General features: G+C 31.3%; 1 protein-coding gene across 1 annotated transcript; it reads right to left on the bottom strand.

The window, feature by feature from the left end:
• Nucleotides 1-6602: 6602 nt before the first annotated feature.
• LOC112767442 (protein ECERIFERUM 2) lies at nt 6603-11591 on the bottom strand. The gene is made up of 2 exons (XM_025813303.2): nt 11089-11591; nt 6603-7765 (listed from the first exon to the last, which is right to left on the bottom strand). Exons 1-2 carry the CDS (start codon nt 11533-11535, stop codon nt 6791-6793), a joined length of 1422 nt encoding a protein of 473 aa, XP_025669088.1. The 5' UTR covers nt 11536-11591; the 3' UTR covers nt 6603-6790.
• Between the last annotated feature and the right edge of the window lie 6821 nt (nt 11592-18412).

Below are 18412 nucleotides of genomic sequence, written 5' to 3' on the forward strand. Positions count from 1 at the left end.
ACACTGCAGATGGCTTGGACAATCTCATTGCTTCACTTTCCCTGAAATCGATGTATCTCTGTCACGATTCATCTCATGAAAAAGAATTCGGGAAGCAAATTCAACTCTAAAGTGGTCCACCTCCACCTACAGTTTAAAAGAATATTCTTTGAATCAACTCTGTTAATTTAGAAAAGTAATAGAGAGTTATATAGTTTTAAACACAATTACCCGAGTCCAATTGTCCCACTCATACTTCCCCCTTTTAACGTTTTGAGGCTGAATTATTTCAAGCCATTTCATTACATAAACAGCATAATCAAAGCTGAAAACTAAAAATAATTTAGCAAATTAAAATAGGACAGCAAGAGAAAACACAATTTTCAAAGTGAAAGATTTATACGGTGTTTGTTGGCTTGAAATGTCAATGTATGGAGGTTCAATTTCATGATCTTTTTTCTTGAGAGGTGCCCCTAGCATATACCCTAATTCTCGAAATCACGTACCTCTAAAAATAAAAAACAAAGCAAAATATAAGAAAGAATAAATCTAATAAATGAATACACCCAAAGAATCACAATGTACACCTTACTTTGAATTGAAATACACCCAAATTTTAAAACGCAAAAAACATAATCAACTTACAACAAATTTATTTAGATTCATTCTGGGTTTAGAGGGACACTCCTTGTGATACGGGTTAAGTATATAAAATTTTTTCTTTCTTACGTTAGCCACCCATATCCACCAATGCTCTGAATAGCAAACAGGTACAAAAATCTGAAGCATGTCCACATTGAACAGTGTTTTAGTTTAATTCGCACATAACCAAAGAATTGTGATAAGAAGTTTTAGAAATGAAAACTTACATATGGATGTGATGCTAATTTTTTCAGGTCCAAAAAGGGTATAAACATTGGGTAATCTTCGACCATAAATGGCTTTTTGGATTTCGGCTGTAAGAACTCCCCACCTGCATGATTTCCAATGGCCATGTTCTGCAGCATTTGTGAAACACCAATAAAAATCTTTTAATACACCCAAAAGATTATACAAATACACCCAAATTTTATTACATTACACCTTACCACAATATTAGGCGGGAGACAGTAAATTTCTTCCTGAAATCTTTTAAAATTTTCTTGGTTCAGGATTAGGCACATAGCAGTGACAATCTACAAAAATAAAATACCCAAATTAATTACATCAATGTATATTGCAGTCACATGTCATAATATAATCATTAATATTATTCTAATCTTACGTCAGCTTCAATATATAAAGTAGCTTTTAGAGATGCAAAGTGGACTCTTGACAACACCAATGGTTGTTGGGTATTGAGTGTGCAATCAGGATCATACTCATCAGTACTTCCATCCCCATATGTCCTTATACGTGTGGCCCAGAAGTAGCATTTTTTTTCATTTTGGCTAACATTAAATTGCTTCTTGCAGGAGTTTCAAACTTGTCAAAATTTTGGCCCATAGTCTGCTTTTCAATTGGGGGACTTTTACCCACTGCAAAATCTAGTGCTGTCTTTTCTCCACTACTCTTTGCAATTTTTTCACCAGCTCATCTAATTCTTCTATTAGTACTGTGGTTTTCGGACTTTTTCCCACCTAAGGTTCTGGTTGCCCCTCCCCTTCTTGGGTCTGTATTTCTTCTTGGCTTGAATCAGTGAAGCCAATGCTGAATGATGGCAACAAAAATTCTCTAGGTACGTAGGATGCTGTCCGAGCCATCATCAATAGTGCAGCAGCAGTGGCTTCAGGGGCTGGATCACTGCGTGTTGACATATATCATACTATGAGAATGAGAATAGACGAATGATATCGAAAACCAAGTTCTATTGTGCTGAACTTACATTTTAAATGGAGCTGGTGGCACCGTCGGTGTGCTTTCATCAACTTTCTGGGGTTGTGGAGTGCTGCAGGGTTAGAAAAAACGAATCAAATTATAAAAAAAATAAACTACAGCTCAATTTTCAAGATATACACCCAAATAAGAAAATAATACACCCAAACAATAACTAAATACACCCGAATATTATTCCTCACCTCTCTGTTGGAGGGATGGTTCAAATGGTGGCACAGGGCTTGCTGATGTTGTCTGGGATGAAGGCATGCATAGTTGAATTGAAACTCTAAATAAGACAAAAATAAAACGTTAAGAAAGTCCTTTAAAATAGATGATTAGAAGGTTGAAATTTAGTTGTAAAACTTACATATTAAGCGGTTCGGAGGGCGGTTGAAAAATGATCATCTGTTATTGAGCTGGGTCACTCACTGATTCTTCTTCCCGACTCAACCTGAAATCCACCAAAATAAGAAAATAATACACCCAAATAATAACCAAATACACCCGAAAAGGCTCTTTTTTTTTAAAAAACTTACGTAGTTGCAGATTTTTATTTTTTTTTCCTGCCTTTTTTTTTCTTGAACAAAATATTAAAGGGCTCTTTGTTCTAAAAAATATGTATACAGAATTAGAAGAATATGGTAAAAAAAATTTTAAAAATGATATAAGAAAAAGAAATTACATGCAATTCGAAGGTTTGTTTACACTGCTTTGATCCGTTTGTCCTTCAAAACAAAGGGTCAGTCTCATTTGCTAAGTTCACCTCCGGCATTCTAAGTATAGAATAAATATCATTCAGTAAAAATACTATCTAGTTAAATTAGGATATCAAAATTCTATCAAATAAAGCAAGAATAATAATCAGCAACCAAAATACCTTAAAAATGGTAATATACACCCAAATTCAACATACCCCTGTGCAACAGCCTCTTTATTTGTTTTCTTCTTTTTTGATTGTCTTAAAAATTCTTCTATTATTTCAGTTCCAATTTCAGTTCTGACAGTACATTCAAAAGTACATGTTAACAAAATATAGTTTTGATTATAGTGTAAGATAGCTTTAGAAAGTATCTTACATGTCATAGGAATGAATTTCTTCTTCTGAAGACAAATCCTCAATTATGTGCTTTCTTTTTTTGGATTGCATCCTGGAAATAAAAAATTTTAAATCAGACAAATACAACAATATTAATGATAAAATACTCTCGAAAGCAGTGCATACTTTTTGGTAGGAGTGTGAATTTTTTTCTTTGTTTTTTGTTTTTTAATTGGCAACGATTCTTCACTCCTGAAAATAAATGAGAAACTCTCTATTAATACATTAAATTTTGATAGAAACAGGAAAGAAATGGATGATAATTTCATAATCTTACTCATCATTGGATTCACTTTTGCTTTCTGAACTAGAATCCTCTAAAATCTGCTTCCTCTTTCTGGATTCCATTCTGGAAAGCAAACAATCATTAGAAAAAAACACCCTAAAACTATATCCAAAAATATTACTTACTTGTTGGCCGTCCTTTTGGGTTGTTTTCTTTTAGGTTCCTCTGAGTCTTCTTTAGACTCAGACTCAGAAAAAAAATCAACTTCAGTCTCTGATGGATCACTCTCAGATGTTAAACTTGCCTTCTTTTTTTTTTCTTTTCTTCTTTTTTTCTTTTTTTTTCATTTTTTTCAGTTTCTTTTTTATTTCTGCCATTTTGACGATGCCCTGAAACAGTAGAAATGTTAGTTTACAGCATCTACATAAATAAAATACATCCAAATTAGAGAAAGTATGCTGTTCTCTTACCATATGACCATCTATCTCTACTCTCATCCTTGCAACCAGCTGCTCTCTATTCTAGTTGCTAACCCAGGGCAGTCCAGGGTTTTCTTCTCCTTTCTTGTCCTTGTTTTTTGCTAGATGGAAATATATTATCATCAAGGCATAGAGGCATCCGTCGATTAATTTTTTCCTTTTTAGACGATAATTTGTAATGCCTTTGATGATGAAATTCAGCACATGGGTGCCCCAATTGCCTTCCGTTATTTTCTCCATCTCAAAAATTGGTGCTATGTGCACGGAAGATACTTTGTTTATTGTAGTTGGCAACAAGAACGCCATCTGAATATAGAGGATGAAAATCCTCTTGAACATCAGGCGATCTTGTTCGTTTTTAACACCGATACTCATCATGTCATCGGTAAGATTCTTTAGAGTGTTCCCCTGGAACCTTCTAAAAATCAGTTTGTTCTCTTCAGAAAGTTTCTTATAACTCACTTTATTAGGAAATATATCTCCTACAAAAAAGAAAAAAATTATTACTTGAAATACACCTAAATATCACTCATATTCACCCAGATATCACTCATATACACCTAAATTTATTACTTGATTACATGATATCAGAATAAGATATTACGAAGAATATATTACAGAGAATGAAAGTATAGAGATTTTCTGTAATCAGTTACTTGATGCATTGAGGTCAAGGGCAGCCCCTATTGTTTTGGGTTTAACTTTAAAGGAACCATAGCTTGTTTCCAGTGTGTTTTTTCCCAATTTAAAGGAGTTAGCCAACTCCTTTAATAGTTTGTGAGGCACATTCATTGGTGGAATGTCCATGAGTCCACCAAAACCTAATTCATGAATGATTGCTTTCTTTGGCTCGGTCATCTTTTTAATTTTTTTACTCAATAGTCTGGTGGCACACTTCAAGTCTTTGGTTTGCTGTAAACAAAGCAAAATTAGAGTCATTTAAATAACCTATATTTGTATTAGGAAAAATTGACTTGTTCTAAGATATATATATATATATATATATATATATATATATATATATATATATATATATATATATCGGGGGGAAGAACTGGTAAGAGACATAAAACCATCCATTCCGGATTTATATTTGTTCGGATAAAATGTTTAGCTAATTCTATACGTCGAACCAAAAAATTTTTTCTTCTTCCAACTTTTCGAGCCTCCCATTCATTTTCATTGCCCGTGGATCCCCCTTCTCCTAATTCTTTCCACTCTACTAATGAAGAATTTATAAGAATTGTCAAATCCAGATCGCCTAGTTGTTCTCGAATAGCACCCGCTCCACTAGAAATTTCTCTATTTCGAAATGTATCGAAACCCTGTATAGTAAAAAAAAGTGGTATGCTGTATTTCCAGGATTGGATTTCATATTCGAATAAACCTCGTAATCGTAAGAAAGTAGGCTTTTTAACGACGGGTCTAGCAAACGAAAAAATTGGATAGGATCCAACCAATGGATCAAGGGGGATATATATATATATATATATATATATATATATATATATGCGCTTACATTGTATTTTTTCTACCTTAGTTTTTGGTTGTCATTTTTACTGCAAGGATAAAGAAATAATGTCAATAGATAAAAAATATACCCAAATATCATAGAGATACACCCAAATATCAGTCACGTACACCCAAATACCAGCCACATACACCCAAATCCAGTCCTATACACATTTTGTTTTTTCAGTTAAACGAAATTAAATGAGTTCAAAATCATATTCAACTCAACCAAACATGTATAAAATGACACTACAAGGTCAAGCACAATTAGAGCAGCACCAGTTACACTTCAATACTCTTAATATATATATATCAGTCCCATACATCTTTACTTTTTTTTGGATTACATGACATTATATGAGTTCAGAATGATATTTAAGTTCAAAATGCCACTAGAAGCACCAGTCACATTCAAAGTCCGACATATACACCCAGGAATCCGCCATACAGAGTTTATATGTATACAAACCTACTTAAAAAATATGCAATATGCACAAAACAAAATTTATATGTATACACCCAAAAATCATTTCACTTGAAATTCAATACACGTTAAACCATTCACTACAAGTACGTAAAACAGCGTAAACGACTTGAACAGTTTCATCAGAACAGTAATATGAGATCTAAACCAAGAACAGTGAAACAGAGAGAGAAATACAACGATATAGTGCTTTGATTTCGAAATCAGAAACAGAAATGTGAAAAACCTAGAAGAAAAATGAAACAGTACCTTGAATAATGTTTGTTCGTTCTTTTTGGTGTTTTTTGATGGAGATTTGTATGTTTTCTTCTTGATTTCTTCTGCTTTTCGCGAGGAGTTGGACGGTTTCTTAAGAGCTTTGTTTGGTTTTGAACGTGGCTTGAATCTCGAAGGTTTGGGTATTGATTGAGGAAGAAGAGGAAGAGTCTTTCATAATGAGTGCGCTTTTGAAAAACGAAACGGTTGAGTAACGCACGTGATTTTTACGCTCGAGTGTGGAGAGTGTGGTGCGCGTGGTTTTTGTTGGGTTTGAGCTAACTTGTAGAACTTGTAAGTCAAAAAGGCTTGTATGTGTAGCAGACCTGAAACATAATATTTCAGTTTCCCAATTTTTATCTTTTAATTTCAATCTTTCTTCCATACTATGATTTTATCACAAAATTAAAAAAAAAAAAATTGAACTTTTAAATCACTCTATGATGAATTGATGACTATAATAATTTATGATGCAATTATAATTTTAGATTAGATTAAAATAAAAAAAAATTAAATTTACTAATGTAAACTCCAATCTACAACTAAATAAATAAAATTAAAATATATAAAATTAAATATTTTAATTCTTAAAAATATAAATTATTAACTATTAAATAATTTTTAAATTTTTCATATCACGAATATTTAGAACAAGAAATCACCTACTTCCTCTTGTATATCCCCATCATCAATATAAACAAAGTAATACAAGTATTAAAACATATGGAAACAATTACATGCATGATATATGCTTTTTATTGCTGGCAGAGATAATAAGGAGTTAAGGATGATAATGGAATACTAGCTGGAAAATATATGAAAAACAATCCACGTAAACATAAACCCAGTTACCCTTTTGGAATATCAAAATATAACTAACATGAACTAGTGTCTTAATTATCTCAAACAATACCCCATTCTGCTCCTAGCTTATTTTTCAGCTGGTAGAGTTCTTTCACAGGGAGGGAAACGGTTACAATCCTTCCATTATTACCACCATCTTCACTATCCTCTTTTGATGGGGATGGAAATACCAAAACTACCCCTTGATCACCTACTCCACGGAAGCTACAATTTGCCACAATTGGTTTGTGCCCATTCAGCTTCACCCCAAACAAATCAGCTTCTTCCAAATCCACAAATGTCAAGTTTGCACCATACACAAAAAAGTCCTCTTTCCCTTCATCTTTTTCCACCAACTTTTTCAATATATGGTTCTCAACCATCTTTTTCTCCGCAATGATCCTAGCCAATTCTGAAATATCAGATTGCCCAGATGCCAAATAAGGTTCAATTTTGCTCAACACCAAACCATTATTATTGGTGGGGATATCATTTTCTCCACGTTTGGAACCATTACAACTTTTTGTACATATTGTCACAGCCTTAGGTCCAACATTCCCCCTAATATGTGTAACACATTTCCATATTAGCGCTGAAATTATTTCAAAATATTTATTCATTAGGACATTATTATTATTATTATTATTATTATTATTATTATTATTATTATTATTATTATTATTATTAGATGTGGCTTTGACCAAATGGTGAAGTTGTTTAGAAGTGATATGGAAAGAGTGAGTGGCGACGTGGCTGACATTGGAAGCAAGCCAGTATTCCCCAACAATTGTGGCCCTTTTGATGGAAGCAGGATTCTCAGAAACAAGGAGGGAATTATTATTTGGTTGAATGATTATTTCTTCGTCAGGCGCAATGAGATTATTTGGGATCCGAAGAGATTTTGGTGGCACTGGCACGTGACCGGCAAGGATGTTACTCCACTTGGTTATGAAGTCCAAAGCTGAAAATGCATCGCCAAGCACGTGAGCCCAGCTCAGGCCCACGGAGAGTCCTCCACATTTGAACCACGTGAACTAAATGCAAAAGCAAATAAAACGTATTAGTGTTTTGTTATTTTTCCTTTATATGGATGACAATAAAATTTAAATTTAATTAAAATTAAAAAGTCTCATGGATTAACATTTTTGTTAAAATTTAGTCAGCATTTAATCATAAAAAAGTATATAATTTTATACTATTAAATATAATTTTATATCATTAAAAATATTAATAATAATTAATTAATAACTACAAATTACTAAATATATTGACCCTCTAATAGTACTATTATCAAAATTTTTTATCCTTAAAAACCTATTTAAAATTTTTAAACTACTCCTCTTAATCTAACCTAATTCAAATTTTCAACTATAATATAATAATATAATTCTATTATTATAATATTAATTTTATTTTTTCGTTAATAAATTTATTAATGTTTGAATTTTTTATAGTCAGATATAATTTTTTACTCTAACTTAAATATATCTATATTTGGCATATTTTAAATTTGGTTTTGCACTTTTATCCTTACTAATAAATAGTAAATACTTAGGTTGTTGTTGTTATTATTAGAAAAAATATTAAGAACTAATTTTTAGTTAACAAATATTAGTTAACTCTAAAGCTATAATTTAGAAGTTAAGATTAACCGTTTATGATTTGAATACTAGAATTTAAAATAAATAAAATAATTTTAAAGAATAGTTAATATTAACTGAAAAAAAATTAGTAGTAGCTCAACAAATTAATATGATCGTTTTTTTCATTTTTAGATATTAATATATTTATTAAATTAAATATTAAAATTATTACTGAAAATATATTTTTTATTTTCTATTATTTAGTATTTAGTAAAATTAACAAGATGAACTTTCTTATAAAAAAGAATTAAATTAACTAGTTATATTGTAAAAAAAAAAGCAAATGAAAGAAAAAAATATTAACAAAACACAAACGCTCTTATTAAAAAAAAAATAGATTGGAATTTGTATGAAATTGTGATTCAAAATTTTGTAATTATAAATTCAACTACTTGAATACTCAGAAAGACATACATATTAAAAAATGTAAGTATTTTAAAAAAACACAAATTACTAAAAAGTCAATTTAACTGATCTCATTTAGTAAAAGAATTCCAGTTTTATTATCCCGAAACGAAATGATACTGTTTTTGTAAAATAATTTGATGAGTATTTACACTTTCAGCAATATTATATAACTAAATTATTTTAGTAATTAAATTAGTCTAATAATTTATTAGATAATCAGAATATCTAGTTAAAAAAAAAATACATGTAAAAAAGTTTAGTTTAATTTAATTATAAAAATAATTAATTCACCTAATAATATTTTTTATTCCGCCTTTGCCGCACAATTACTAGGTATAATCATCATATAAATCCAAGCACATCAATAATATTAGCTAAAGACATGAAAATAAATGGATTTTTCTTTCCTTTTTATTTTCTCTAAATTTTACTTGTGAAAAATATAAAAAAATAGGATATAAATGTAAGAAGCTTTAAAATTTTTTCTTAAAACAAAAAATCATATTAACAAACACAAATTATATAATTACTACACGTCCTTACCAACTAATAACAAAGGCAAGATTGCATTATCTTGATTAAAAGAATAAAATATTAAAATAATATTAGAAAGTTTATACTATTAAAAAAATAATTTAAAAAATATAAAATATGATAAAAATAATAAAAGTTTATATTTTTATAAACTACAAATAGTTAAATAATGTTTCTTTGATCTAAAATTTTGTAAAAATATTTAAATATCACATATAAGAAATCTGAGTTTATCTCTAATTTTTCAGTTTTTAAGAAAATTTCGCATTTGTTAAAAAAAACTCACTTCATTTAAAAATATTAAAATTTGTGAATAAAAATATTTTATTTTCTAATAATATTTGTAAAAATTTATATCAAAATATAATTTTTAAATTTTTAATATATATTTAATATTTAATTATTTTTGTCAATATTTATAAATATTTAATAAATTATTTATTATTTTTATTTTATAAAATTATTTTTATTAAAGATATAAATTATCTGAAAATAATAATTTTACTTTTATTTTTAATATATAATACCACTTCATATATAGTTATATGCTTATTTTTGCCCTGTGTATTTGCATAAATTTGTAAAAAAAGTATCGTGCATTAAATTCTGTTCTGCATGGACATCATTGCTATCGATCATACTGATTTGATAGCAACAAAACACGTCCTCTTTTAGCACCTTTTACCATGCGTCTTAACTAATGTCTTCATGGGGTTTTATACAATTTTGTTTTCTCGTGAGATTTACTTATTTTTTTAGAGAAATAATAATTATTTTTATAATTAATTTTTAAAAATATTTTTTATTATTAAAGAAAATTTATTATTTTATAAGATTTAATTTTTATATAAAATTTTAAAAAGTTAATTTTTTTTTGAATAAATAATTTGAGGTTTGACAATAATGATAGTAATTAGCAATATTATGGATACAAAAAAAATTATTATTATATACAAATGTATATTTAATATTTATAAAAAATTATTATATTATTCGAAAACAAATTATTATCATGATTATTAATTAAAAGAATGAATACATACATATGTATAAAATGAATATAACAATTTTTTTACGTTTATCAATTATCTTCTACATATATAGTGTCATCTTCAATTATTCTTCTTTAAAAACACTAAATGAAATTGTATCTGTATTTATCTCTGAGAACAATCCAAAAGAAACTTTATTTATATTAGGCTATAATATATTAATTAAATATATAAAATTGGACAAGATAATAAATGTTTAATATTTTAGTTATAAAAATTTATATTTAAATTTTATGAATACAAAAAATTATTTTTATTATATGTATAATAAAAAATAATTTAAAACAAAAAACTTTAATTTAAACTTTTTTAAATATTCATTATATAGTAATAATTAAAAATATTAAAAAAATATTTTTATTAATATTAACTAACATTTTATATTTATACTATTAAAATTTATGATATAAAATTTAAAATTTAGAATTGGTGCTTAGAACTGTTTAAGTATTATGCAAAAAAAAAGTGAAAACTCGGACGTAATTAACTTCATGTGAAGTTGATAATCGAAAACTGTTAGATAAAAATTTAGTTAAATCAGTCAAATTATCTAACGATGAAGTTGATAATCGAAAACTGTTAGATAAAAATTTAGTTAAATCAGTCAAATTATCTAACGATTCTCAACTATATGTGAAGTGGACTCCACTTGATTTTCCATAAAAAAGAAATGTAGCATTGTAGCATCGTTCTAATAGTAGTAGTAGTAGAAGACTAAACCTTAACGAAAACCAGAGGGGAGAAACCAAGGTCAGGGCCAAGCACGTGGTCATGGACGAGCCCATCATCAACCTCGCGCAAGCACCCATTATTCTCATCGAACCACTCCCTGAGCGTGACGTCACGGTGCGACTCAGCGATACGCACACCGGCGTCGTTGCACTTCACGAACGGCCTTCCAGATTCGGATCTTCGAATCCGACCCGAAACATGTGAACACGTGTCAAGAAGTGGGAACATTGGCGTCTTGAGGTCCGAGATGGTGAGGCCTTGTACGGACTCAGAAGCGAAGAAGAATACGGGTCGGATGTAGTGGAGCTTCATGAGGAGGTCCATGTAGCTGAGCTGATACGCACCGTTTTCGTCACCTCGCGGGGTGGCGGGAACCACCGTTGAGATTCTTGAAGTCAGGAGCGGTGGTGCTTCGAGGTTGCCCAGTGAACCCATATTTGACCTTTTGGCAATGTGAAGGTGAAACGGTGCGTTTTGGGGGTGACTGTGTGAGGGATAAAGTGTTGCTTGTATGGGCTGGTATTTATATTGGAAGAAAGTATAGGAAGCTAATGGTCTAAGCGTACAATGTGTACAATGGAGGTTTAGAAAATATTAGAGATATGACTATTAATATTATATTGTCTTATCAAGTTACGTTTTTGGGATGAGTGATTTCATGACATGGTATTAGAATTCTAGATCCGAAAGGTCAAGAATTTGATTTTTAGTGAACTCCAAAATTAGCTTAAGTTTTTGGGATGAATGATTTTATGACGTGAGATGTTTATTATTCCTGATATCCGGATGGTTATTCTAGATAGTATGTGTGATGTTTATTTTATTCATGGATCAAAATTTAGTCAATTATACACATTATACGCTTAGGCCATCGACTCCCTAATAGTACTCTATTGTTGGTTATGCGTTGAGAAAAAGTTGAGTAATGTGTGTACTCTAAATTTATTTACAAGGGATGGTTGGGGTAATGGTAGATGAGGAAATGGGATGGACCTACATTCTGACACGGTTTTAATCAAATCAATCAAAGGATCCAAACAACTTAATGAAATTGCATAAGGATTTTGATTGCAAGTTCCAAATTCTCCCAGGTTCAAATTTTGTGGTCCATTCAAATATAATAAATAAATAATATAAATATATAGAGTTTAATTATCTTGGTAATTGAATTGGTGGAAAAGAGTTCTATAGTGTTATTCAATTAAAAGAATTATATTTGTATGGGTAATAATCTATACTTAGTGCTTGTTATGAAGTAAGTCTCATACTCTCATTTATGAAATGTAAGTTGTAACTTGTAACTTTGAATGAATTCATATTAACCACAGTCCATACCAAATTGTTCCAATTTGTGTGTTATAAGTTTGTCGAATTGTTATAGACCACAGGGTAAACCTAAAACCAAGTCTTCAGTCTCTGCCTCTATGCTATAAGGCTATAACTAACTATGCTTGCCCGGTTGTCAATACTCGGGTCTGACAATTTTTTAACAAAATATTTGTACTTTTTAAAAGAAAATTTTTATTTTATGTTTTTTTTTTTTTACGAAAGATGAAAACTATGTCATTTGAGCTATTACTCATTGGCTTTTCAAATTTTGAAAAGATATTTTATGTTTGATAAATAAAAAAAAGTGGATATTATCATAAAAATTTTATAATTATCTTTATATATAGATGTTTTTTTTTTTTTACCGTTAGATTAAGTCTAACAAACTGAAAATAAAATAAAAACTTTATCATGATTAAGCCTAACAAACTAAAAATGAAATAATCAGCTACGTCCGTAGAAGTATGGAACCTTTATTCAAACTATTCAATCAACCCCACAATTCACCAGTGTGACTGGCTGATATTTATACATTGTTTTTATATTATTTTTTTAACTTTGGATTGAGAATTACATCTTTTAATGTGTAAATCACTCAAATAAATAAGACTCAACATATTAGGGTTTTTTATTTTAATAAATAAATAAATTATAATAATTACAAAAATAAATAATTTAAAAAATATTTATCAAAATAAATATTTTTTTTATTTCGTTTACACTATAAACGAGATAATTTTGTATGTATCTCGTTTAAATATTTTGTTTACACTGTAAACGAGATACATGTATTTAAAAAATTTTTTGAAAATAATAAAAAATATTAATAATATCAATAATCCAAACTTTATGAGCTATAACTCAAATGACATAGTCTCTCCATACTCAATTAAGAGGTTGTGGGTTCGAGTCTCCTATCTTTGATTTAAAAAAAAATAGTACATAAAAAGGTTGATAGAAAAGATTAAAATAGATATGTTTGATTAATTAGTACTAAAAAAGAGTAAATAAAAGATTTTAGATTAGCCAATGAGTAATAGCTCAAATGGCATACACTCCTTATGCTCAATTAAGAAGTTGTGGGTTTGAGTATCGTATCTTTCCAAATTATATTATTAATATTTTTTTATTATTTTAAATATTATATTTAATTATTTATAAATACATATATCTCGTTTACAGTGTAAACGAAATATAAATGAGATATATAAAAATTAAAAAAAAAACACACATATCTGATTTATATATTATAAACGAAATACATACAAAATTATCTCGTTTACATTGTAAACAAAATAAGAAATAAATATTTATTTAAATAAATATTTTTTAAATTATTTATTTCGATAATTATTACATTTATTTAATTTATAAAAATAAAAAATCCCAACATATTATTGTCCTAAATTGACTTCTATTAATTATATATAAGAAACGTTCTAACATAACGTGTTACGACTACATGTTAACAAATCGCTGTCACTATGAAAAGAAAATAAAATCCCTCTAGGTATGATTTATTATGATAGTGGCGGTATAATTTGTTCTAGGTTAAAACGAGCGATTTAGCCTTACACATATATACCACACATCTTGGTTTTATCTATAAAGACTAACTATACTAACACTTATCACAATCTTTATAAAACTAGTAAAAAAACCTATACTATTAATATAAAAACAAATTTTATTTACTAACTTTTTCATTTATATATCCAATAATATAAGTAATTAATGTTATCTAATGAGTTAAACCCCAAAATAGTTCCTGAGATTCACAAAATACATCGATTTAATTTTTGACTTTTCAATTACACTAATTACGTCTTCCAAATTACAAAAAATGCATCAACGTGGTCCCTCTCGAATTTTCCATTCATATGTCTTGCTGGCAGAAGTGACGTGGCGAATGATTGCCACGTTGGAGGATGGGAAACGTTGTCGTATTGGGTTTTGGCGCTAAACCCATAACTAGACGATGCCGTTTTAACTAGGAAGTATTAACAAAACGTTCAAACCCCCCTCCCAATATTCAAAGAGATCACTTCATCTTCTGCAAACTGAAAGCGCCAAACCCTGGCATTCGAGAGTCCTGGCGAGGCTTTTCGGACTAAAACAATTTGGAGTTCAGAGGAACCTGGTCATCGTTGGCTTAAGATTGGTGAAGGAAGGAGCAAAGATTCTGTGTGAAATCCTCTGTGACAGAGGTAAGCATGCAGTATATTAGATAGTCTTGTTCAGTTTTCCATAGTGGTAAGGTATCCATCATTATGGATTTTACTTGGGAATTTGGTGTAGATTGATGGAAAATCATGGATGCTATGTTAGTAGGTATGGTTTTTTGCACCAGGTGGTGTGGGTAAGGGTTTTCGGAATGCTTTGTTTTCAAACCGAAAATATGGGCATTTCTATAATGGCATAGTCATTGAAGTAGTTGTTAGTAAGCAATTTTGGAATATGATCTGTTGTTGTTTGCTGATTCCATATGTTAGATAAAATGTTGTATTTTTTTGATACAGATGGAAAAGTTGCTAGATATCATGTTCCATCATGGTGGAACGTTTAAGAAGAATGTTGATAAAAGATTGGTTTACTCACCTGACAATAGAACTTGCTTAAGAGATTTAGATGAGGATACACTTGATGTCTTCTTCGTCAGGAACTATTTCAAGGAGTTGGGATATGACAAGGTAGTTGAGTGCTGGTGGCTGGTTCCGGATAGGAGCTCGGAGGTTAGATTGAGAGCTCTGACCACTGATGATGAATTAAGAGATATGTGCTTCCATGCACAGAGGAATGATGGAGTAGTCGATGTTTATTTCGAACATGGAGTTTCCACGCCTGAACTGATGGAGGGGAAAGAAGTTGTTCCGTGTCTGGATTATGTTCCACAAGAGGAGCCTGGTGGTGACTTAAACAAGAACACCCCTGAGGATACCTTAAATGAAATTCCAGATGACAAATCAACTCCTGACCCAGTTCCTCCTACTCCAATTTCCATCCCAAACAGTCCAATTGCAATCCCAAATCCTGCTAACACCCCCACCACAAGACTTATCCATGATGACACCAAGTCCATGGCTGATTATGAGAACCCCAAACTTCATCATATATCCAACCCAAAACCCACTAGAAAGCCCAATACAACCCCAATTGTCAAGCAGAATCAGAAACCCAAGCAGAACCAGAAGCCCAAGAAAACTCAACCAAAGCCCAAGCCCAAGTTTACTTCGAAGCCCAAGCCCAAATTTAACCCACCTAAAAGAATCACAAGATCTCAGGTAAAGGGATATTGGAGTGCTAACAAAGGAAAGCAAACTGTTCATGTGGATTTACTACAAACGAATCAACCAATGATGAGGGGAGTTCAGAGGATGACTCTTATGTCCCTGTGCAGGAGGCCAGCTCTAGTAGTGATGATGAATTGGTTACACAACCAATTAGGAAAGAGGTCAAGAAGGTTTAGAAGGCCTCAGCCATGGCCAAAGAAAAGGAAAAGATGTATAAAGACACCATTATGCAAGATGATGATGCAATTGTTGCAGACTTATCTGATGTAGAGGTGGACCTTGGTTTTCTGGAAAGTCCAGGAGACGGACTGTTGTATGATGCTCTTGACTCGAGTATAGAATCTGATGGTGCCAACTCGTGGCACTCGAAGGAGATGAAGACTCCTCCTAATTCTGAAGATGAATTAGAATCGGATGAATTTTCCATCTTCCAAGAGGGCCAGAGATTTGGTGAGCTGCACTTCAAGTGGGCATGAAGTTTAATACTAAACAAGAGTTCAGGGATGCTGTGTGAGAGTTTACCATTCAGGAGGGTAGGAGGAATAAGTTTGTAAAGAATGACAATGTGAGGTGTAGGGTAGTGTGCCGAGTGGAAGAGTGCTCATAGATTGTTTACGGCTCAAGGGATCATGAGGACTCTTGCTGGAAAATCAAGACTTTTTATGACGATCATACATATCCAAGAGAAAATTCTGATAGGACTACAAACAGAGCTTGGCTGCCTAGTAAGTTGGTCAAAAAAGTTAGAAAGATGTAGGTGTTACAAACACTCTTCCACCACCAGTGGCTGCATCGTAAGCTGAAGAGGTTGAATTATCCTAACCAAGCTATGGTGAAACACAAGATGAGGTATAAAATGTCCCAAAATATTTGTTGTTTACTTCCTAGATTTAACTTCCCTTTTCACACTAACTCATACTAATTCTCACACTTAACTCAGGCACTACCACCAACAACAAAAATGCCACATAAATTACCAACCAAACGGAGAAACTCACCACAACTAGTAACTACTTCTGTCGATTCCATGCAAGGAGCAAGTGCAGCCAGATCTTCAAGGTTGGAAAATTTCATGAAGTTTGTTCTAACACCACAGTTCAAGGCACCAAGGAAGAAAAATTCTTGATTTTGGATGTTCTAGCTGCTGATTTCAGAATATATATGGGATTTAGGCAGTGGTTATTTTTTGGGTTTTTTGTTATTTCCCTACAAGAATAGCTCTTAGCCAGACTGTATGGTTTATTTTAATTTTCTGGTAGTAAATACTTTAACAGAGTTTAAACTTGAAGGTCTTCTTGTTTCAAAATTGGTGGCTGTTTCATTTTGTTTATCTTTATGTGGTCAATTGATAGTGTGTTACATTGACAATGTCTTGTTTATAATCAACAACTACTATTATCATTTTACCTCTCTGTTCATTCAGTTTGGATTTCATTTTGTAAAATCTATCTACAAAGAACACACAAATAAACTAAAGAGTTCCCATACATTCATTAACATATGCTTTCAAACACAGTTCTTATATTTTTACCATCACAACTAAAACAATAACTAATAGAGAAAAAAACAGCAATCCTAACATTTGTATCATATATTTCTGGGTCCTTAACTCAGCCTCCAAATTGCCAATCCTCAAAGCAAGACTAATGCTCAATTCTTCATTGTTGTATGCCGCAGTGTCTTCCAAATTTTCTTTATCATCTTCTACAATGTCTGCCCATCGAAAGAACCCACACCATCTTCTTCCACTACTCTGTGAACACGAAATTTAATAGTTACCATCAAAATAGTCAACAACAAATCTTCAGGAAATACTCACGTTGTAATTCGAGCATCCAAAGAAGGGCTTATTTGGGTGGATTTCTGTTCTAGACCATCAGAGCACAGGACATTTCCCACACCCACACCGCTCTGGTACTCGCGAGCCTCTGCTCTGACTTGGCCTCCTTGTGGTTGATCGCATAGAACTTCCCTCTCCTTCATCTGCACGTCCAACCATCATCCAACCAGCAGAGCAACGACTACGAGAATAAGCAGGGAAGAAGAAGATGATGAAGACGAAGAAGTGGTGCGCTACTTCTGAGTTAGGGTTTAAAAAGGGATCAGGGACCAAATTGGGTCATAGACTTTCATTTGCCACATCATGCAACCGTTAGATACTCTAGCGTGGCAATCATTCGCCACGTCACTCCCGTCGGCAAGACATATGAATGGAAAATTCGAGAGGGACCACGTTGATGTATTTTTTGCAATCTGGAGTATGTAATTAGGGCAATTGAAAAGTCAGAGACTAAATCGGTGCATTTTGTGAATCTCAGGGACCACTTTGGGATTTAACTCGTCATCTAATCTATAAAGACAATCTTTATTATCCACCGTACCACATAGTACTTTTTGATGTTTGTATCTCATCACTCAACAATTGAAGCTAAATGAAATAAAGACAACCCAATGCGATTCTAGTCTCTCTTTCCCACTAAATCGTTGGGACTCAAACCGATTTATATAGACCAATGAATCCTAGTAAATCGTTCTGCCTAAATTGATTTATCCGCACTCCTTCTAGCACACTAAATTGTTGTGGCTCTTAGCATTTCATATAAGTGTGTGTACAAGACACGATCATTCTAACCTATAATGAATTACATAGCCACTTCGTTCATGGTAAATTCTCACCTAGGACTTTTAATAAG

The sequence above is a fragment of the Arachis hypogaea genome, chromosome 17 (assembly GCF_003086295.3).
Source record: "Arachis hypogaea cultivar Tifrunner chromosome 17, arahy.Tifrunner.gnm2.J5K5, whole genome shotgun sequence".
In the NCBI taxonomy this organism is placed as follows: Eukaryota; Viridiplantae; Streptophyta; class Magnoliopsida; order Fabales; family Fabaceae; genus Arachis; species Arachis hypogaea.